The 23,059-nt window shown below is 44.4% G+C and overlaps 2 protein-coding genes across 2 annotated transcripts in view; one reads left to right on the forward strand and one right to left on the reverse strand.

Annotated features, from left to right (window-relative positions):
* CAPG (capping actin protein, gelsolin like) overlaps window positions 1-23,059 on the reverse strand; it is a 245,540-nt gene that overhangs the window by 25,741 nt on the left and 196,740 nt on the right. The gene's annotated exons all lie outside the window — the stretch shown is intronic.
* The window catches only part of AEBP1 (AE binding protein 1), a 41,127-nt gene continuing 36,573 nt past the window's right edge, over window positions 18,506-23,059 (forward strand). The window contains exon 1 of the mRNA XM_056859968.1: window positions 18,506-18,773. Within this exon, the coding sequence (XP_056715946.1) occupies window positions 18,506-18,773 (268 nt within the window). The remainder of the gene's footprint in view (window positions 18,774-23,059) is intronic.

Genomic DNA, 23,059 nt, shown 5'->3' on the forward strand with positions numbered 1-23,059 from the left:
CTTCTTGGCAGGGGATTGGGAAGGCATTTTTTTTTTTTTTTTGCATGTAACACATAGCCAGAAATCTGACTTTTTATGCGTTGCTGGAAAATGAGTAATTTTTTACTTTCCATTATGTTTCTTTCTGGAGTCAGTGGACTTGAATAACCAAGTCAACACCTGTAGTATAAATGCTGCAGGGGGCTGGAAAATATATAGGCTTCCCTTCTTTTGTAAGTCATTCCCAGACCATTTAAAAAGGCACGAAGTTAATTTTCCATGCTATTTTTGGGCTCTGTATGCCCCATTCCTGGGTTCCATCTGGATTCATGCCTTTCTTTCTGGTAGTTCCAGACTTCTAAAATCCTAATGCATTGGTTATTGAATGTCCCATTTTTGTGATTGTACTGGCTCTAATCCGCCTTGTGAGAAAGGCGGACTATAAATAATTTAAATAAATAAAAATTGTTATTCTTGAAGTAGCCAGAAGAAGGCAATGCAGCCTATGTGAATTATTGTCCCCTTTTCTTAGGGATACTTAGTTCTTTTGAATGAGGTGTACAGCCAAGTTACTCATAAATGAAATTTGGTATGGCCACTGGAGGAATGTTAGGGCAGCAAGAGAGTGCAGGTGAAATAAGTTTCAGATTTAAGGGTAACCAAGTTCTAGATGTGGTTGGGTGGCTCTTGTACTTTGTATAAACTAACTTTATTTTACTAATGATAAATTCTTTGCTGAGGGGTGTCTCTGCCCTTCATGAATTTGCATTCTATTCAATCTTTCTTAGTGGATCACCTAAAATTAATCTCCAGCTTTCTTAATACAGCTATCCTGTTTTGCACCTAATCTCTGCTTTGCAAAGGACCAGGCCTTTTTTTATGGCAGAGTACCAGCACCTTGTGGGGGGGTGGGCTGTCCCAAGTCCTGAGAGAGGAATTGGTGGAAATCAGTGCGTTCTTCTGTATGAGTACCAGCATCCTTTTTAAATGAAAAAAAAACAGCACTCAAGGGACCCCGTTGTGCATTAGTTCTGGTGAGAGAGATGATGAACTGCTGATGTCTATATTTTCAAAAGAAAAACTGCTATTTTCTTGTTCTGTTTTAGAAGCCTTTGCTTAAACTTGAAGTAGGGTTTGCACATGGCATCATTTAATCCGATTAAATCAGTAACACAGCCTGTATTCTTGCAAATGTAGGGTGGTGTCTGGAGATCTCCCGCTATTACAACTGCTCTCCAGGCGACAGAGATCAGTTCACCTGGAGAAAATGGCCGCTTTAGCAGCTGGACTCTATGGCATTATACCCCATTAAAGTCCCTCCCCAAACCATGCCCTTCCTAGGCTCCACCCCCAAAACCTCCAGGTATTTCCCAACCTGGAGCTGGCACCTTATGCAAAAGGCAGATTAGGAGCTTTTCTGTCATGCTCTAGAACATCTTTCTTTTGCTTTTCTGTTTGTGCTGAACATCCAGCCAGATGTTCAGAGTTCTTGGGAACCTGACAGCTTGCTCACTTTTGTGATGCTGGTTGTAATAAAATGGTATTAGATTACTTTTGTTTTTGGAATTTTTATACAGAAACAGCTGCCTGTATTCTTTGTGCTGCTAATATCATAGGGGACATTCCGCTACACCCTGTGTCCTCTAATATTTCATGGATGAACACAGACTTATTTGCATACCAAAGATGAGTACCCAACACACGTGTTCCAGGAAGCATTGCTGTAGGCTGTTCTCTGTTGCATGCTGCATTCATTTCCTCTGAAATTTATTTTTAAAAACGTTTGTACCTCACCTTTCTACCCAGTTAGGGCCCTCAAGATGGCAAACACTTCAAAAGTCACTAAAAATCTACTGCTCTTAACAACTGCACCACTTGCATTGACTCCTTGGGTGCTGGGTAGTTTGTACTCCTTTTGTTACTTATGGTTATCAACTATAGTTTCTGGGAAAGCTTCTTTGCTTTGAACAGTTGTGTGACCGGTAGGAATTCAGTTCCTGTGCCTTGAACTGTGGTGACAATTTCCCAGTCACTCTACCTCCATGCTTAGAAAGGCTGCACCTTTTGGATTTCTGCCTGTCATGCAAATCCTATCTGCACAGGAAATGACCCTGTAAAAAGACTTAACAGCTGACCAGAAGACTGCTTCCCAGTAAGCGCAACTTGTTTTTTGCTCTGCTGCTGGTATACTGAATCAAAAGCAGTTTAATTTGTTTCTGTCACAACTGAATCAAAAGCAGTTTGATCTGTTTCTGTTTTTGGTTGTAGAGACCCCAGAATTATACTTCTGAGGACTGCTGACAGACACAGAATAGGATAGTTGTGACAGATTGTTTAGAAACTCTGGACTGAGGCTTCTGAATTGATGTCTGCATCTTGCAACTGGAGGCCTAGCACTGCCAATGTGTAGGGTTGCCAGTCTACAGGTGGAGCCTGGAGATCTCCCAGAATTACCACTGCTCTCCAAACTACACAGATCCCCTGGAGAAAATGTCTGCTTTGAAGGGTGAATGCTTCGGCATTATACCCTACTGAGGTCTCCCTCCTCTCCAAACCCTTCCCTTCCCAGATTCCTCCCCCAAATCGCCAGGAATTTCCCAATCCTAGGTCTAATGGCTTATTCCCGCAGAATACTGGAGGCTGGAAAGCAATTCCTATGGAAAACAAATTAGGGTTTCCAACCTCCAGGTGGTGGCTGAAGATCTCCTAGGTTTAAAACTGATCTCCAGGCAACAGAGATCAGTTCACCTGGAGAAAATGGCCACTTAAGAAGGTGGACTCTATGCCATTATATCTCAGCGAAGTCCCTTCCCCAAGCCCCACCCGCCACAGGCTCCACCCCCCAAACCCCCAGGTATTTCTCAACCCAGAGTTGGCAACTCTTCAAAAGGTTGGTGATTTGGGGCGGAGATGCAAGAGGCAAGTGTGGTTAATCCTTCCCTCATAAGACAGTCTTCCATTCCAGTTTCCGCAGCCCCAGTTTTCAAGTCAAGTTTATTGTATAAGGCCATAGGCCATTACAATCTAAAAGAATATATCAACAGGTTAAAAATATACAAAACCAGAATCATTGAAGGAATACAAAAATTAAAAAGTTAAAATACACCCTTTCAGTTGTATCCAGCATTACCACCTTTCATTATTTGCCTCAACCTGATTTTCTTGGCCGCCAGGCCTACGCCCAATTTTCCCTCCGTGAGGTTACAGGTGTGTCTTTACACAGTTAAATATGGAACCTTATGGGAGGGGAACAGTTTTTGTGGAAAAGAGGAGGGTAAAGAAGCAGGTAAGAAAAACCAAAGCACTGTTTTCCCCTCCCACACACACTTCTGCCACCACCACTTTTCAGAGTATTTCAAAATCCATCCTATCTTGTTTGTGGACTGTGATGCTGGATGGCAGCCTGAATCCCACAACTGTTTGTCTATCTGCATGCTTTCTTCCAGCTGTTTATTGTGTGTGAGTGTTTTAAAATAACCCTTCTTTGAAATGAAAAAAGAAAAGAAAAACCACTCTGGGAACTAGGGAGGGGTAAAATGTGTGGAGTGCCAAAAATGGGTAAGAAGCAAAATACTCAACATGAGGTTGCTACGTTTGAACATAGGGTTGCCAGCTGGCCTGCAGAAAAAATGTCCTGCCCTGTTAATAGAGGCTTGTATGTGTCTTAAGTGCTGTCAAGTCGCCTCCGACTCATGGCGACCCTATGAATGAAAGTCCTCCAAAATGTCCTATCTTTGACAGCCTTGCTCAGATCTTACAAATTGAGGGCTGTGGCTTTCTTTATTGAGTCACTCCATCTCTTGTTGGGTCTTCCTCTTTTCCTGCTGCCCTCAACTTTTCCTAACATGACTGTCATTTCCAGTGACTCTTGTCGTCTCATGATGTGACCAAAATACGATAGCCTCAGTTGAGTCATTTTAGCTTCTAGAGGCTTAATGGGATATAATTTACCAAATTATGTTATTTACCTCCATGCCATGAAAAGCTTCAACTGCCCATTTCCACACATTAAGTCAAAGGGACAGGACATTTTTCTCTGTTGGTAACTCTTTAGAGCTACTCCTGTGTATCTGGTAATACACCTGCTCTTCATTTTTTGTTTTTGACTATTGTATTTCAGCCTCTTTGCAATAAGTTGTCATGTTATTTATTGCCTGGTCTAGATGAAAGATGGTAAACAAAGTAGTAGGAGACACTGAAGATCAAACCAGATGTGCCCCATGAGTTATGTTAATGGAGTTCCCAACAATGTTTAAAACTCACTTCTCAGGCATGCAGGGGCTGCATATGTCCAATGACAGGCTTTTATAACAAAATGCTGGGAGCTCTGAATACACAACTCCCAGGGTCTGTCTAGTTTGGCCCAGAGTAGACAGGGATGGGCAACCTAGGAAATGCATGACAGAAGGCATTTCAGAGCTGCATGAGCCCATTTAAGGTTTAGCAGACATACAGGGGGCTGCTGAAGGCATCTATTTCTCTCCTTTGCAGTTTGGTTGGGTCAGGACAACTTTCCGTATGTGGCTGACAACCTCTTCAGAAGAGATGAGTGATTGTTCATGGGAGGGAAGGGAAAGAAGAAAAGTTACTTAGTTTTTTTTTTTTGCATGTTATGTATTTTCAACATCCTATCACTTTGTGAATGTTGCAATTGCCTTTTTCTCAAGTCCCAAATGTTCAGACTTTGGCGCAGTGAACCAAGTTTCGGTCCTAGTAAAGTTAGCTCACCAGACTGTGTTCTCACCAGTGATTTCCAGTGATTCTAGAAGTTTCTGCACTTTGTTATGCCAACTTGGGACTTGTACCAGAAATCTTTAATCTTACTTCAAGCCACTTCATTCCATGCACTCTACCTCCATCTTTTTTTATTTTTGTTTTATAAACTATTTTACATAGCCCACTTGGGACTCTTGTTGGTTTTGGATCGCATAGAACACAGCTTCGTACGTCACAATAATATCTCAGCCTAGTCCTTCAAGAGGCCTCTGGCTCCATAGGACAGAGCTGAAGAGTTTAGCTAGCAAAGGGTCACAGATAACAACTACATTCCTCTAGATCCAGGTCATGTTGTGAAGCAGGGAGAAGACTGGATGAGAATTCTTTCTCAAAACTCATGAGAAGATTCTGTGTTTCATGCTCCTCCTTCCCCATTCAGCGGGATGTTCAAGGCATCCTTTAAAGAGAAAGCTTTTCTTTTGTTTTTGAGGAGAAAACATTAGAGACTTATGTGTGTGGTGTAGTAGTCAGAGTGTTGGACAAGGATTTAGGAGACCCGGGTCCAAATCCCCACTCTGCCATAGAAACCAGTTTAGGATGGAATAACTCAACTATTCCAAAAAGTGTACTCGTATTGATACTCAATTAACTTTTCATCATCCAAATTTGTCATTTACGGCAATGGTCTTCAGCCCAAGTACTGAGACTCTCAGCTGGGCTGTGAAGCCTCACCTGATAGATGAGCCCTTATAGAACATCCATTTCTTCCTGGTTTTTAAAGGACCTGTACACAGTGTGAGAAGAGCAGAAGGGTGGTGAGACGCTCAGTGGTGGACAAGATTCTGCTATGACTCATTCTCTTGGCTTGTTCCTCACTTTGGTACATCCCTGCTGCTCAGCTTGTGTTTCCTGTCCACACAGCTCTTTTGATTTTCTGCCCACAGCCTTGGCATCTGTGGCTTATTATGCATGGATACTTGGACTCACGTTCGCTCCCTGTCTGACTCGGATATTCCTTGGAATTATGCACATGTTTTCCTTCCATGAGACATGAATTCACTGCCAGCCCTAACAGTGCCTGGCTCTTCCCATTCCTCTGCTAATCCGATTTTTCCCTCTAACGTGAGCTCAGCCCGGTTCAAATCTCAATGCAGATGGAAAAGCAGGGAAATAGCCAATCACGAAGCAGCATGTAAAGAGGCAGGGATTCAAGTGCTTCCTGCCACCTTGGAGCGCTTTCTGAGCAAAAATAAAAAAGGCTTTTTAAAAACGAGGCTTAGATTTCTCTCCCCCCTTTCAGATTGTTCCAATTTTTGTTTTGTTTTTCTTACTGAAAATGCTTTTTTATAGGGCAGTTGGGGTTTTGGGGGGGTGATTATCTTTCACTGTGAGCCCGGAGAAGTGAGTGGCATTTACAGAGCGGCATTTAAAGGGGCGGGGCTTGATTTGAGCCTGGGAGGCTGCCGGTGCAGAAATTTCCAATAGGAAAATGTGAATCCAGCGAGCAACGAACCTCAGGTAAAATGCCCACGCAGAAATGACCTGTGAAGCCCTGGCATCGGAAGCTTCAACAAAATAGAGGAATAGTAAAAATAGACTGAATAGTCTCAAAGTCAAGGTAGGGTAAGAAATAACAGTCTGGCAAACTCTCCCTTCTTCTAAGCCTGGGGGGGAAATAGTTCTTTTTTCCTCACAGCAAATGTCCCATGAAGATGGTGAATCTGAGGCCAATGCAAGACAAGGACTTCTCCTCTCCTTCTTCTGCAGGCTGTTCCTTCCCTGGAACTCCTCTTTGCACCCAAATACTCCACTCAGGAAAGATTGGAGTGACTTCAGGGACTGTTGGACAAACAATTGGTCCTTGATGCTCAACTTAGTCTTCCCTCCTGTTGCCAAGCAACCCTTCATCTCACCCCTGTAGAGGTCACCTCCCTCTAGAGGGCAGTGCTACTAGACCCGCGCCCACTATGCCGGTAAAGACAGACCACATCCGCCTCCACAGAACTAAATCCGCCTCCTGTTGATTCTGAAAAAACTTTGCTTGAACTTTAGTGTGGAAACATCCACAGCATCATTATAATTGACTGGCTGATTAAGGAATGTAAAGGTTGAACAGATGTGATGAGGTTGCAGAAGAAACAGACAGATTGGTGATGTACATTCCAAAGTAGCTTCATCATCTCTGGAATAATAATAATAATAATATTAATAAAAGCTCTTCTCCTACCAGGACATCCTCTCAGTGACTGCTGAGAAAAACTGGTTTTAGACCTATCCTGGCATGCAGATGTGACTAAAAGTGAAGGTCTCTTCAGACAAGAGCAGCCAAATTACCCTTCACTGGTCATTCTATCCCCACAAAGACTTGGGCATAGCAACCAAGGACCTGACCATTTCTTCATTTGGGCTGACAGAGCAATGTGGCTCAAAACTCACCATAAAATCTAGGTGCAGGTCCGGTAGTCTCCCTGTGGGACCGACCTCATTGCATGGTTTTATATTGCGCAGATACATTTTCGCATGGATCCTTTAACATACTGTGGGTTATTCCTCGGTCTCATCAACTGGTTCTGATCAGTGAGTGTTCTATAAAACGGTGGGTCTGCCCTGGGGAGTTTTCTCATTGCCTTGTACATGTGGCATGCCTATTTGCTTCCCCTTTTCTTTGTCAGTTGGACAAAACAGAGATAGCTGTGTCATGCAGATATCACAAGGTGGCGCTTATGTGCTTCCCAAGACTATAGAATAGGGCTTCTGTGCCAAGGCTCTGATATGGCTTTGTGTATAAACTTGCACATATGAGATGCAAAGATTAGCAGGAAGGAAGCCGTCACTTCATGAGATAATAGATGCTGCAGCAGTAAATGGGACCCAAGGGAGAAGTTCATGGTGAGCCATTCTCTTTCCTCCTTGGAGTTTAAATAATATAACCACAGGAATACTTAGGCCTGGTGCCAGATGACATAAAGATGATGCAAGATGAAAACCACAGTCCTCAAATAATGAGAAGTCATCAAAATTACCCAGCATTAAGAGCTTTGAGGGATGCGAACTGAGATTTTTGCACAGTATCCTTTTTGGTACTGCGCCGATGCATTAGCATCTGTACACTGAGATGCCTAATTTTTAAAGTAAAAATTTTGTCCTGCCCTTCCTCCAAGGAGTCAGCTGTATCTTTCCACAGCCCTGTGAGACCAGTTCAGCTGAGAGAGAGAACGCCTGGCCTGAGATTATCCACTGGGCTTCATAGCTGAATGGGAATTTGAACTCAGGTCTTCCAGGTCAAGTTACCGGTTTCTCACCCGGCCTCCATAGTGGAGATCTAGGTTCAACTCCTGATTTAGGCAATTTCTATGCTGCCTCTTCAGAATCATCCTCTAGGTGGCTTACAATTAAAATAATTAGAATCAGAATAAAAACAACACGCCATGAAACTTGCTGGGTGACTTTGGTCTCTCCCCAGTTTAAACTGTTTCGTGGGGCAAAATCAGAAGGGGAAATTCTTGTATGCTGCTCTGAGACATGGAAATCAGGATAAAAATGGGATGTGGAAAAGGATCTTGAACAGGAGCAAGCCTAGTACAAGATGAAGGCAAATTCCATATCTCAGATGACTGGCTGGTGCATGAGCAATCTAAGCTGCTGGCTGAATGAAGAATTTATGAAACTGACAGGCAACACTGAACATTTTCCCTTACTAAGCTGATGTGTAACTCTGATGCTTCCTTTGCTACACTGACAGATAACGCCGGAGGATGCAGTCACTGTTTTGCAAGGATCCCTCCTTCTGAGCCGAGATGGGAGGGTGCTGCCCTAGACAAGGCCTATAGGAGAATCTCCACCAAGGAAGTAGAAAGAGCATTTTCTGGGTGACTTTTACACAGAAGGGAGCAATTGCTGAGTGGACGTGATGAGCTAGGAAACACAGGAAGGAGTGAGGTTTGGCAGAAGGGCTTTGACTCAGTAGTAGATAACTTTGCAGCCCCTCTCTGGCATCCCCAGTTAAAGGAACTCAGGTAGCAGGTATGTGTAAAACATTTCTTTGGAATATTGCTGCCAGTCAGAATAGACAATGGTGAGCAAGACAGAACAATGGCCTGATTTTAAAAGAACATACAATGAGAAAGTGTTGTTGTCCGAGTCTTGGGTTTCCTCAGTTATTATAATATCTAATAAGCCAAGAGGACTGTCTTTTAAATGACTTCCATAGACTGTTATTAATTCGTTATGTTATAACCCTTTGCTGGTGTGGGTCAATTTTCAGAAGTGCCTGCCTCTGCATAGCAATTGTGGACTTCCTTGTTCTCCCATCCAAGTACTAACCAGGGCTGACCCTGCTTAGCAGTCAAGATCTAACAAGATCAGGCTAGCCTGGGCCATCCAGGTCAGGGCAACCAACTCTTTAAGTGGTCACAACTATTTGCAGGTGCAATCCCAAACAGAACCCAATAATTTACAAGAGTGTAACTCTGATTATCATAGAATCATAGAGTTGGAAGGGACCACCAGGGTCATCTAGTCCAACCCCCTGCACAATGCAGGAAATTCACAACTGCTTCCCCCCCAAACCCCCAGTGACCCCTACTACATGCCCAGAAGATGGTGTGCACTATTGGCTCTGTGAATTCTACAAAGCTTTTTCATCTTAAGGTATTTTTCTGTCTGCAGCACAGCAAGTGGCTGTTTGCAAGAACCATGGAGCTCCTCCCATGACATTGCTGAATGTGATCATCTGGGGAGGAAGGCAATGCTTGAAACTATCCCATCTTTTAAAAATGTGTGAACAATATATCACTAAAGTGCACTTTTTTGGGAAAATACTTCAAGAAATATCTAGCGTTCTTTGCTGATCTTCATATGCACATGACAGCTGATGAGCTGGGAGAGGTTTCAGAGAATAGCCATGAGAGTGCTAGATGAGTTTTCAGTAGAGTTTCCGAATTGTGAGCCCAAATATTATTCTGGGGCTTTGTTTGTGCTCATACAGTTATCCATCTGCATGACAGATTTCCCTATGTGTGAGCTGGGATTTCCCAGGTAAAAAGGTATCTGCCTTTCCACAGACCCTTGCTCAAATTTCCAGATGTCAGTGATGACGCCAAACTAGGAGTGTGGCCAACTGCCATGTGGAGAAGCCTATAGCTTTCACAAGTTCAGTGGAGAGAAAACCGAGGTAGACACTGCATCTGGAAGCAGTCTTTTTGTGCAGAAGCATGTAGATCAAAGGAATGGAGGAACCAGTCTCCTAAGAGGCTAAAGAGAGGCAACTGTCTGTAGACACCCTACAGAAAAAGAGGGCTGCGTCATTGCTCTCCAGCCTGGATGATCATCATAAGTTGATCACAGTCTTCCTTTACAGGTGGGATTCACATCTGTTAGCTGAGAATGATGGTAATTGGTAGTGTTTCTTTCCTTCCTATTTTCAAGAAAATAATTGCAACAGATGAAAACTAGCAGTGAAGGCAAGAGAAGGGGAGGAGACTTAAGAACTGATGGAATTTCCTTCCTGAATTATTACTTTTTCATGGAAGGGATGGATGGGTATCTGCTGTGGCTACCTTTAGTATACAGCGCTGGAACTATCACAGGCTATAGGACAACATTAAATGATAAGATGTGAAATGCCATTTATGCTAGTCATAGGGAGTTATAGTGGGGAGTTGCATTTGGTGCGCTTAGCAGCTGAAGTTATCGCTTTGATAATTACTCCATAAAATAGTGTTTTGAGGCCAAATCATGGTTCCCTAGTGGCCTTTAGTGTTCAGGCACATGTGTATACCTGCATGTGCGGTAGAGAAGATGGATCTATTTATCAGGGAGCTGGATCCTGAAGTACAATGGTATTAGCAACTCACAGTAACAAAACAAGGCAACCCCCAAAATAGTGACAGTGAATTATCAGCAGAAAGTACCAGAAATCACAGACGGTGGGTGCATATGTACATGTCTCTCACCCATTTTTAAAGAAAGGGTTAGAAGAAAATGTTGCATGGAGCTGCTGATGTTTTTTAGGGTTAAGTGTACCACCTTAAGTGTTGGCTTGTACCAGGTATCAACTTTTATGGGGCACTTGTTATTTTAAAAAAATGTTAAAATCTGAATATTCTCTTCCATATTCTCTTTGTCTTGTCTTGATAAGACAATCCTCTACATGGGGTCAGGGATGGACCACTATGTTGGTGTCTAGTTTCTACTTTTCAAAAAGAAATTCTATCTGCAGTAGCAGCACACAAAAACACCAGAACCATGTAGAATGTGTTACTCTGCCAGAATCTGCTGGCTGCCTTGAAAAATAGCTCTTGAGTTGTAAAGGGCCCCATGAGCACCAACAGGTGCTAACCAAGTATAACATGCCACTTCAGTACCTCCCAGGTTGCTTCCCTTCTCCATAACCTAGCAGAAGCAAGTTTCCATCTGTTTCCTCTGGGGCATCAGTTCTCTGGAAGAAGGTGCCACCAATAGCAGAAAGGAGGGGAGGGGCTGTGTCTCAGTGGTAGAGCATCTGCTTGGCATGCAGAAGGCCCCAGGTTCAATCCCTGGCATCTCCAGTTAAAGGGACTAGGCAAGTAGGTGATATGAAAGACCTCTGCCTGAGACCCTGGAGAGCTGCTGCCGGTCTGAGTAGACAATACTGACTTTGATGGACCAAGGCTCTGATTCAGTATAAGGCAGCTTCATGTGTTCATGTGAATCCATGGGATCCAACCCTGTTGCGTATTCATGATTTTAATCATATGTATGCAGGTTCATCTATGTATTCTTATGTAGCTTCATAACCTCTGTAAGGTTAAGCTGTTGGTCAGGGAAAGTACAGGTCTGCCATCCAGCCTGACAGCATTAGTGTGGCTGAAGAAATAACAAATGTATTCCTCTTTAATTGCAAAGAAGTGCTAATTTTAGCCCTATAACTTTGCTTTGAGAATTTAATGTGAGTTATCAAGATGCATTCCAGTCCACCTGTTACCTGTCTTCATAATCCCTTTAGGGACCAGTTGTTTTATTCAGAGGAGAGTCACATGTTCGAGTTAGAAAGATTTATTTCTGTTCCTGTCACCTTCTTTATTAAAAGTGTCGCTTAAGGGGCTAATCAGGCTTGCTGCTGGTGGCTTCCAGTCAGAGAAGATCTTACCTTAGAACAGCATATCTGTGTGTGCAGAGCTTCCAAATCTTGCACAGTATTTTGCCCGTCAGTTTAAAACCTGATCTTAGAGAAATCACAATGATTATGTATTCAGCTAAGTTTGAGCTATGTTTTTTTTTTTTTGCCATCAAGTCACATCTGACTTATGGCGACCCCTAGTGGAGTTTTCAAAGCAAGGGATGTCCAGATGTGGTTTGCCATTGCCAGCCTCTGCGTCATGACCTTGGTATTCCTTGGAGGTCTCCTATCCAAATACTTGCCAGGGTTGACCCTGCTTAGCTTCTGAGATCTGACGAGATCAGGCCAGTCTGGGCCATCCAGGTCAGGGTTTGAGATATATTAGGAGGCCTAATTTTTATTGCATGCATTTCCCCCCTGTATTGGTAGGAGTAATTGGCATCTGTTTATATTTATCAAGTTCTTGCCTAATACAAAGAGTTATGTTTTATTTTAAATAAGATAATTAACTCAAAGAAGTTCTCTGTTTGTTCTGCTGGCAAAGGATCTGATGTTAGACCCCATAATATTTCATTGCATGTCAAGAGATAAGTCTCTCTCAGAGAGTTTGTCTGGCACAGACCTAAAGTTATTTTGCATCTGTGTTCAGCTAATGAGGCAAACTTTCCCAGTGCTGAGTATGGTGCAGATCCCTCAATTGGGTACAAATTAGATAATTTGTCACAAACCCAGATTTGCAAAATAAGTATATTACAATGCAGACCGCACAGCTGAAACAAGCGTAATGGAGGTGGGAATGGGAATTCTCAAGCATTTTCTCCTCGCCTAAAATTGCTGGCAAAGTTTTAATCCATACATTCCTAATTAGGAATGTTGTTGGTTTAGTACTGGGGTGGGGGTGGGGATAGTAAAAATGGTACCAAAGTAATAACCTTGCAATTCAGCCCTTAATGTTTATTGTCGTAAAACTCACCAACAAACGTCTCGCAATAGCAAATGTTAAAAATGACATTCGAAAATATTAAAAAGCCAAATTAGCTTTCTGCTCTAAAGGTAAGAACTAGACTTTGCGTTATTCTCTGAAGTGGGACTGTGGACAGTGGAGATATTCATGCAGCAGATCTTCACAGATAAACTCTCCTTAAGAAGAAAGGCGTGCCCTGTTTGCAGCTATGTGCTTTCCCCTCGCTAAGTTACATTTTCTCTGAACTAAATCATAAAACAGACCTCAGGATGCTTCAAGTTCATTTCAAGTTTGGGCAAACTTTGGAGGAAATGCTTGCTGGGAAAAGTCCATCTGTCCCAGTTTCTAATTACAGCCCAGATCTATCATCATTAGCAATACTAACGACAGGGGAAACAACAGTGGCTTGAAGGAGACTTCCTGTTAACTCCTTGAACTTCAGTCTTGAACTTCCAATGTAATGAAGGTCCACCAGCTAGAGCAGAAGGGTTAGGATTGCGTAGCCTCACATGCCCTTGTGTGTTTTTAACCTTAGAAGTAACTCTGCATCTGCATCTATTTAAATAAATCAACACAGAAATGATCAAGCTGGAATAACTTTCCTCTCGCCCAGAAGACTGGCTGATGTAGCAATTTAGGTCTCAACACATGGGTTGATACAACTGTGGTTTGCAAATTAATGCCTCTGGGGTACACCCAACTGAACATCAAAGAACCTTGGTGCAATTTCCCATGTGTACATCTGATGCAGATAAACATTTTAGATGTGCATCTCCATCCACATCATGATACTCCTCTGTATTGAACAGGATGGATGCATCTTTTTATATGGCTGGGGATGTTTTGTCCACATCCTGGGCCACTAGGTATGTTCAGGATTAATTCCACTGATCGCATACAACTAGAGAGCTGAATGGGGGCTATATTTTTGCCCTCATAGTGATGTGCTCCATGAAGGAAAATTTTTGTACTGCATTGTTGTAAAGTGTGAGGCAAGGATTTTACTTGCCTAGAGTATAGGTTAGGAAACCGAGGAGATCATATTTATATAATAAATGCCTGTCATGAGAAGATCATTATATCTAGGGCAGACACCCAGTTGAAGAAATCCTAATTAATTAATTGAATTAATTTTTGTCTGTTAATTAAATGTTCATTAAAAACTGCAGAAGGCAAATGGCATTAAGAGGCATTCCCTTTGGAGTAGAGTGAGGAATGCTAAGGTTTATGACTCACCTGTACATCATCCAAAAACAAATACCTGTTTTACCCGTATTCAAAATAGAGCAAAAAAGCATTTTCTCTGTAGACAGTGCATGCCTGTACTATGACAAACATAACGTTAGAAGAGGTTGTTGGCCATCTGCAGTTTGTATAAGTAAAATATATATTTATTAAATTAAATGACTCAGTGGCACCATTATGGAATCAAAAACACCCCTAGTTGTATCCTATATATAGCAGTACAATTGTATTGCCTTTGAATTTTGGCCCATTGCTTGAGACTGAATCCGTTTACTGAATCTTTGTGAATTGTGGTTTCATATCTTGTTCACAAAAACTTGGAGTTGAATATCTTTCATAATCTATTGCTGGCCTCTCTTAATTATTTATTGTTGTTTATTTTGGACTCTTGTTTATATTATTTTAAATTGCTTGTGACTGAATCTGTTTACTGGATCTTTGTGAATTGTGGTTTTGTATCTTGTTCACAAAACCTTGGAGTTGAATATCATTCATAATCTATTGCTGGCCTCTTTAAATATTTTCGCTCGGTCTTCTCTTGTTTACATCATTTTAAAACAGTTATCTAGGAACGGTTGCTCTCCAGGCATGACATATATTCTAGATTGTCTAGGTCCAAGAATTGGTTTCCAGATGCAATGTTGTGTCCCATCCAGGGAATGAGATTCACAAAGCATTTGGTGGTAATGCTGGCCTTGGCATTCAGAAGGAAATGTAGTCATTTTGGAGTTTATATGCATATTCATAGATTACTGAAGGCCCTGTGGGGAACTGACATTCCAAGTATGTTCTTGGCTTTAATTAAACCAATATAATTGTTCAAGAGAACATGCTGAGTTCTCCAAGCATAAAGTTGGGAGGCTGCTTTCTAGAGCCGAAATGAGGGCCAAACCACCCATTCATTTGAGAGTTCTGTGTTGGGCTCCCCAGCAGTTTTTAAACTCAGTTTTCAGGCTCATGTGGGCCCCGATTGTCTGAGCACTATGTTTACACTGGGCAATTTGGATGCCAAATTCCCAGCACATGTCTTGTTTGGCCCTGAGGGAGGGAAAAACAGCTATGTCCTGGCTGAAGCCTTTTGCCCTGTATATCCTTCCTCCCACATATCTCTCTATTCATCATCTGCTCCTTTCCTTCAAGGAATTCAGCACTGAAAACAGTAAACCAGCGTGGTGTAGTGGTTAAGAGCGGTGGCTTGGAGTGGTGGACTCTAATCTGGAGAACCGGGTTTGATTCCCCACTCCTCCACAAGTGGCGGATGCTAATCTGGTGAACCGGGTTGATTTCCCCACTCCTCCACAAAAGGTTAGGAAGTTCCAACCCTAGCATCCTCCTATGATGGAAGAAACTGTTCCCAAATAGGCACTCCCTGCAGAAACAAAATTGTTGCCTACTAGGCTCTTCTGAAGCCAGAGCTGCTTATTTTCTTAGGAGAAGCAGCACGTGGGCAACAGCAAACCATGGCGTTGCTGGATACTATGGCATCCACAGGCACCATGTTAGGGATCTCTGCTATTCAATTTCACCCAAGCTGCTCCCTGCCATGGTTCCAGATGGGTTTTCTGGTACAAATACGGATTTAGAACCCAAGCAGGGACAAAGTGGGTTGGAAGAGGAGCTGAATTACTGACTGCCTGCCACTTCTCTGCTGCAAATTGTTTTCTCCTTACAGTGCTCTGTGAGAGGGAAAATGGTCAACGGGTTTATAAAGCATGTGATTAGACGCCTAAATGGTCAACAGGTTTATAAAACATGAGCTTAGATGCCTAAAATGTCATTTTATATTCAGTCATTAGTTCCGTTTCCTGTTCCACAGATCATCATGCTTCTTATTAAATCTTCAGGACTCTGATTTCTTTTCTCTTGCCGTAAATGCTCTCCAGGCAGGAGCCATAGTCCTTGCCATAAATGCTGGTGTTGATCATGAGTATAGTTTTGAGTTCCATGCGCCATTTGAATGCTGTTGCGGTATTTAGTCAACCATGCAATTAATGATGTAGTGTGCAAGAAAATGGCAGCCTGTGGCCTTTGTGTGACCAAACTGTACAGCAAAGCAAAGTCTTTTGCAGATGGCTGTGGGTTTGAAAATTATAGCAGTGTGGCTGATTGTGTCCTGGAAGGAGACAGGCTGGATTGAGTAGCAAACAAGACAACCAGTAAAGAAGGATTCCTAGGTGGCCATACATGAGCATGGTGAGGGTTGTATGGGTCGACTTTTTACAAGCCCAAGAGTTGAAACATGATCGACTTACCAAATGTGAGATATTTTGTTTTGAGGTCCTTAATTCTGGAGGGTAAACACAGAATACATCTAGGAAACATACCTCTGTGGATTTGAATGGGGAAATCCATTTTTCCCTAAATAAGGATGTTGGCCAAGTACGATGGGGCAGAACCCTTCTGCACAAATTTGGAGGTGAGCTGGGATTCATCCAACAACTGAACGATTTTCAGTTTCATTATTTTTTTTTAAATGGTCTTTTACCAAATATAGTCAGTTGGACTTTGATTTCAAGGGACAGACCAGTATGGGGTGGTGAAGCTTTCCCTTTCTGCCATTTTCTACTGAGCATCCACCCCCACCACAAGGAAAACTTACAGGTCCCCTCTGCTCCTGTGCAAGAACAAAAAGTATACCTTACTTGTCAAACTACCAAATGTACATCTTACCTTATTGCGACTAGGGTTGCCAGGTCCCTCTTTGCCACCGGTGGGAGGTTTTGGGGGCAGAGCCTGAGGAGGGTGGGGTTTGGGGAGGGGAGGGACTTCAATGCTATAGAATCCAATTGCCAAAGTGGCCATTTTCTCCAGGTGAACTGATCTCTATCGGCTGGAGATCAGTTGTAATAGCAGATCTCCAGCTAGTACCTGGAGGTTGGCAACCCTAATTGCGACATATATTTATACCTTAACCATCAAACCATTTCACATCTCCAGTTTCTAGGCTTCCACAAGTCTAGAACAAATTGTTCTGAAAAGAGACATGTCCCAAAGGGAAATAATGAAACATAGCAAAAATGCAGATCCCCCTCTTCCGACTGTTTTCAGGAGAAATCTGAGAGGCAGAAGCCAGCCAAGATCCCGTTTATGCCACTAGCCTAGCAAAGTACTGGACCACTGCATCCTTCTCTGGAAACTGGGGTGGGGGAGGCAGAGAAGGCCCGGGAAAGGGGGGGGGCGACCCAGCTTGCTTTTCTTAGCTCTGTGTCAGGAGGTTCCTGCGGCTGCTAGCTTTTCCCTGCCCAGATTTTGTAGGAGAAAGGGGCAGCAGGTCCCCCTTAGCATCTGCACCACGACTTCCACTGCCCTGGGCGTGGGCACCAGTGCCCTCCCCCCACACCTTTCCAGCACAAAAAGAAACGGGGGAGGTGCAAAAGGGTGCCCGAAAAAGAAGAAAAGTTGGTTTTTATATGCCGACTTAAGGGAGACTCCAACCGGCTTATAATCACCTCCCCGCAACAGACACCCTGTGAGGTAGGTGGGGCTGAGAGAGCTGTACGAGAACCGTGACTAGCCCAAGGTCATCCAGCTGGACTCGCGTGTAGGAGCGGGGGGGGGGAAACAAATCCAGTCCACCAGATCAGCCTCCGCCGCTCGTGTGGAGGAGAGGGGGAATCCAACCTGGCTCTCCAGATCAGACTCCACCGCTCCAAACCACCGCTCGTAACCGCTACACCCCGCTGGCTCCCCCCGGTCGGATTGCGCTGAAATCTCCAAAGGGTCGGGGCTGGGAAGCGGCAACTTCTCGAAAGCACCGTGGAGATCTGGGGTTTGCCCGGCGCGGACTGCAGGTCGGAGCCTCCTGGAGGGTTGGGGAGGGTTGGGTTGGGGGGAGGCCATGTCCTCCCCTTGCATAAGGAACAAATGATGCCAAGGCGTTAAAAGAGGGGTGGGGGAGGCTCGCGCCCCGCTGGCCCCACCGCAGGCGCGTCTGGTCCCAATTAGGCGCTCCCGCTGCCTGCGCCGCGCAGTCTTCGCCGACGGCGCTTCCCCACCGCTTGGCGGAATAAACCCACGGCCGCGTCGGTAAAACCCAGATCCGCTCAGTTGGGGGTGGGTGGGGGGAGGACACAGGAGGAGCGCCCCCACCGCCCCCAAGGAGGAGGGCCCCACCCCTTGCTCCAGCCAGGCCACCCTTCACTCATCCAGTCCCTCCAAATCTTCAACGTTTCCCAGTCCTCTCTGTATCTCCCCTGCTTTCCAATCCCCCCTAAATCCTTGCCCCTCCTTTATTCCCCTTTTGCAACCAAACTTTCCACCGGCAAAAGCTGCCAACTTAATGCAGCTAAAAATAGCCCCTCCCTTTAAAGGACCGAGTTCTCCCCCCCCCATCTCCCCCCCATCTCCCCACCCTCCCAGCGCCGCTACCAAACTTCCAGAGTCCCGGTAGGCTCCATCCCACGCAAGACTTCCCCTCGTTCCCAGCAGCCGGGAGGATTATTCGGCAGGTGAGAAGATAACTGGTACAGCTTGTGCCAAGGGACCTCTCTCTGCCTGCGGTGATGCCAGCCGCCTTTCCCTTCTGGCTGCTGAGCTGCCTGCTCTTGGAGCTTCTGGGGCCCCTGAGGCTTGCCCAGGTGGAGGCACAGACCGTGTTGACGGACGATGAGATCGAGGAATTCTTGCAAGGCTTCCTGCAGAAGGTGGATTCTGAGAACGAGGAGGACGCAGAAGAGCAGGGAGCGGAGAAGGTGGCTCGAGGCGAGGAGCTGCCTGAAAGCCCAGGAAGGCTGAAGCCTGCAGGGAAAGACAGCGGCCCGGCAGAAGAAGGTGAGCCCCGTGGTATCTTGGCATGAAAGGGACCCGGCGTGAAAGGAGCGGATTGGAATACTGAAACCACCCTGGAACAAGCTATGCCAAGTGGCCCTCTGCAGTGCTGGCATTGCAACAGGGTCCGCTCTGTTTGGATCTGGAGCCAAGCAGACCCTGTGGTGCTGGCCACTTGGCTCGGCTTGCGCCTGGCTGCCAGTGGCCCTTTGGGGCAGCATCCTGGCAGCACCAGGATCTTTCCTGGAAAGTTAAAGGGCCAGTCTGCTTTTGAAGTATTGCCAGGTGATACTGGGAAGACTCAGCCCTTGGTAGCCTTTTCTTGGAGCTTCTTCCATGTTGGGTGTAGCTTTGGGGTGGGGCCGTGGCTCAGTGGTGGAGCATCTGCTTGGCATGCAGAAGGTCCCAGGTTCAGTCCCTGGCATCTCCAGTTAAAGGGACTAGGCAGGTTGGTGATGTGAAAGACCCCTGCCTGAGACCCTGGAGAGCCGCTGCTGGTCTGAGTAGACAATACTGACTTTGATGGACCAAGTATAAGGCAGCTTCATAAGTTCATGCGTGTTCACTTTCTCTGCACACAGAGCTCTCTTGGAGGGGAAACGTTGCTGGGTGAGCAGGTGCTGGTCAGAAGATGACACCTGGAGGGTTTTCCTATTAGTTCCATCCCCACCCTGAAGCATGTCCCCTCCCCAGAAGAGCTACGTTACTGTTGACTGCTGCAGGGTTCCACCCTCACAGTGATTTTCCTCCAGTGTTAAAGACATGACTTCATATATGGGCCTAATCTGGAATAGGGGTACTGGAGTTTAAAAGGCCCCATAATAAAGTGCTTGGGGATAGCCCTCAGCAATCCTGATATCATTTTGCATTTATTTATTTATCCTGCTTTTCTCCCCAGTTGGGACTCAAAGCAGATTAGAACATCTTTCTCCCTGCCTCCGTTTTCTGACAACAGCAACCCTGTGAGGTAGGTCAGGCTGAGAGTTGGTGACAGGCCCGCAGGGGAATCAAATGCCCCGTGGCCTCTTCAGCAAGACCAAGTTCATGAGGAACTATGAATCTCACAAGACTGAATAGATCTCATTATGCATTGGGAAGGAGCTGGGCATTTACGCTTAACGATTTGCTTCCATGTAGGGGGTATGTAGCTTTGGCAGTGCTGTGAATTCTATTGCCAATCTTCCCATGGGCGTGATATTTATGTAAAGCTTCAAGACCAGCGAGTGTTGCACGTTAGGGTTTTTTAAACACGTCAAGGCTTTTATACTTCTTTTAAGGAGAATCTTAGCAGGTAAAACCTTTTCTACCACTGTATCTGTATGTTGGAGTGTAGGAGCATCATCACCTTGGAATTTCTGCTAATATAGCCATCTATATCTGTAGCTAATAAAGGCACAGAGGCCCTACAAGAGAAAACATTGCCAGGCACAGAAGAGGCATTTTATGTGTGCCCACATTTCTTATTTCCTTTATCTTAAAAGCATATGATTTTAGAGAAAACAGGACTCATAATACAAATCTCTTAACTTACACTCTATTGTGATATATACTCTAATATAAACATCTTGAGAATCAAAGTAAACGTACTTGCCTATTTAAAAAAACAATACATTATTAAAGCCAGCCTCATTATCAATAGAGCAGAGTTTCTGAATACTTGGAATGTAGCGATACAGTGGGAGATGTGATTCTTATTTGTTACTCGATAGCGCTTTTTGATCTGGGCTGTCTGTGCATTTATTGGCTCTTCAACAGGCAAAATAATTGATGCAGCAATATTGATTTCCAACAGGGGGCAGGCAACACCCTATTATTTCCATTTAGAAAGTCGTGCGGTTTCTTGAAAAAGGGCCAGTATGGGTGGCTAAGAGAAGGCATTCTTATGCTCTGACCTGGGCCCATAGGAGAGCAAATAATGCATATTGTAGCTTCTTTAAAAAGTAGACCATCAAGGACTTGTATGGTGAGATGTCATTTTTTCATCCTCCACTATTTCCTCTTTCCCTTCCCTGAAAGCCCCCCTACCCCGTGTGTGTTTAAAGTACTGTCAAGTCACAGCCAACTTATGGCGACCCCTTATGGGGTTTCAAGGCAAGAGACTGATAGAGGTGGTTTATGCTGGCCATTGGCTGTAACAACAATAAAGAAAGAATAGAGGTGGTTTGCCAGTGCCTTCCTCTGCATAACAACCCTGGTATTTCTTGGTGGTCTCCCATGTAAATACTAACCATGGCCAACCCTGCTTAGCTTCCAAGATCTGACGAGATTGGGCTATACCATGCTGCCTTCCCTGCTGAAAGCCCCATAGTCTTTCCCCTTTCCCTGCTTCCTTCTTTCCCTCCTGCCGACCAGCCAACCTACCTTTACCTGTCTTCAGATTTCCCTTTTTCCCTCCTTCTGGCAACCTATAACCAGGAAAACTATTGTCCAGTTGCATGGTGCAGGCTGCTGGATTGGGCCCAGTTGCATGGTAGGGAACCCACAAGGGCTAGCAGGGCACACTTCATTTCCTGCTGTATCCCCTTCTCTACACTATTTCTTCTCTTCCCTCCTGGCAGCCCCCATATCCTTGCCTTTCTTGTCTTCCTTTTCTCCCTCCCACCCACCTACCTTTTATCTGCCCCCCCAGCTTCAACTATATTTATTATTGGTTTACACATTTTATTTACGCCCCACCTTCCTGTGTGTTGGGGACCCAAAGTAGCTTACATTGTTCTCCTCACCACCATTTTATCCTCACAGCCCTGTGAGGTAGGTTAGGCTGAGAATGGGTAACTGGCCCAAGGTCACCCAGTAATCTTCTAATACAGAGTGGTGATTCAAACCTGGGTCTCCCAGATCCTGTCCTGAACCTCTAAGCACTACACCACACTGGCTTTTGTGGGGGATGACCGCTGTTGAACAGTAGCAGGCAGCTGGGCCTCGGTGAATCATACCAGTCGTGTTGCGGTGCCCATTTCTAGGCAGGCAGGCTGGTTAGAATTTAAAGCAAATAATGCCAAATAGCCCTTAATATCTAGGAAGCCAGCTGAAGTTTCTTGTGGACATTCTTGCAGATGTCACATGAAGGTGTTGGGTAACCAGAATGACAGGAGTAACTTTACTTGATACCTTGTTGAATTCTCTGGGTTGCCTTTTCTTGAATTTATGCTCAGATGTGCTTTGGTCTACTCGGATCTGGTGATGCTGTGCTAAGCAAAGATAATATTTCCTCTAAGCTGTGTGTATTGACTTTCTGACATGTGTACTTCTGGCAGCAGAACAGGTACTTTCTTCTGAAATGAAAATGTACATTTCCCATCCCACCCCCCCTTAAACAGTAGTTATCTCAATCATGAACCTGAGAAACAGCCCAGGGAAAGTCTTCTATAACAATTACATACTCATCACCATACAAAGCCGGATCAGTGCTTCCAATGGATGCATACTCTGCTTTCTGAACAGGATAGTTGCATTTTTCAGTTCTTCCTTCCCAATTTGTTCCTGTTTCAAAACCCCACTAGCTATTTGTTTTATCTGCCCTTCTAAACATTTGGCTAAAAGCATCTGGCACTTTTGGGAGAGGCTTGCAAAATGATGTTGACGAACGTCAGCAAGAATTGCGTAAGCTGACCTAGCTAGGCTCGAGCTCTGTGGAGATGGAGACACTGATTTTTCAGATTGGATCTATTCTCTGTGCTGCTTAGTATCACAGCTGACAAATGAAGACCTTTAAAAGCGCTCATGGCTCTTCCTCGTTGGCATGTTCATCCTGCGGCCTTCATAATGCCATTGGCTCTTGTGATCTTCAGTGAGGTTTCCCTGCTTTGTGGTTTGGCTGGAGGGAGAAAAGTTTCAAGAACTGTGTTGTTCTTGGCTTTACCACACAGCCAATGGAGACAGTACATCTACATAGTAAAAATGGCCTCCAACTGGTAGAATGTCTGGCAGTTGAGTCAGTGTGAAGTTCTTTTCCAGAAAAGAAGATTAAGGAGTGCCTGCTGGAGACCATGGACAAATCAGAAGCCTGCCAGTGATCCTGGCCCCAACTACATTTAAAAAAGAGGGTATGAAGGTACTTTGAGGCATTTCTGAACATGAGAAAAACACAGAAGAGGTATATATCATTCACATTGTCAGAGTTTGACTCTGGAACCTAATGATGTTCACTTTAAATGTATATTTTCCTACTGATGTCAATGGGAAAATACTAATTCGACAATCAGCTTGTCATCAATAAAATAGTGGCAACACTGCTGAGGACAAACTAAAACTAAGGTCCTTTGTATATTTTATTTCTATGCCATCTC

Source organism: Euleptes europaea, chromosome 14 (assembly GCF_029931775.1).
Source record: "Euleptes europaea isolate rEulEur1 chromosome 14, rEulEur1.hap1, whole genome shotgun sequence".
Lineage (NCBI taxonomy): Eukaryota > Metazoa > Chordata > Lepidosauria > Squamata > Sphaerodactylidae > Euleptes > Euleptes europaea.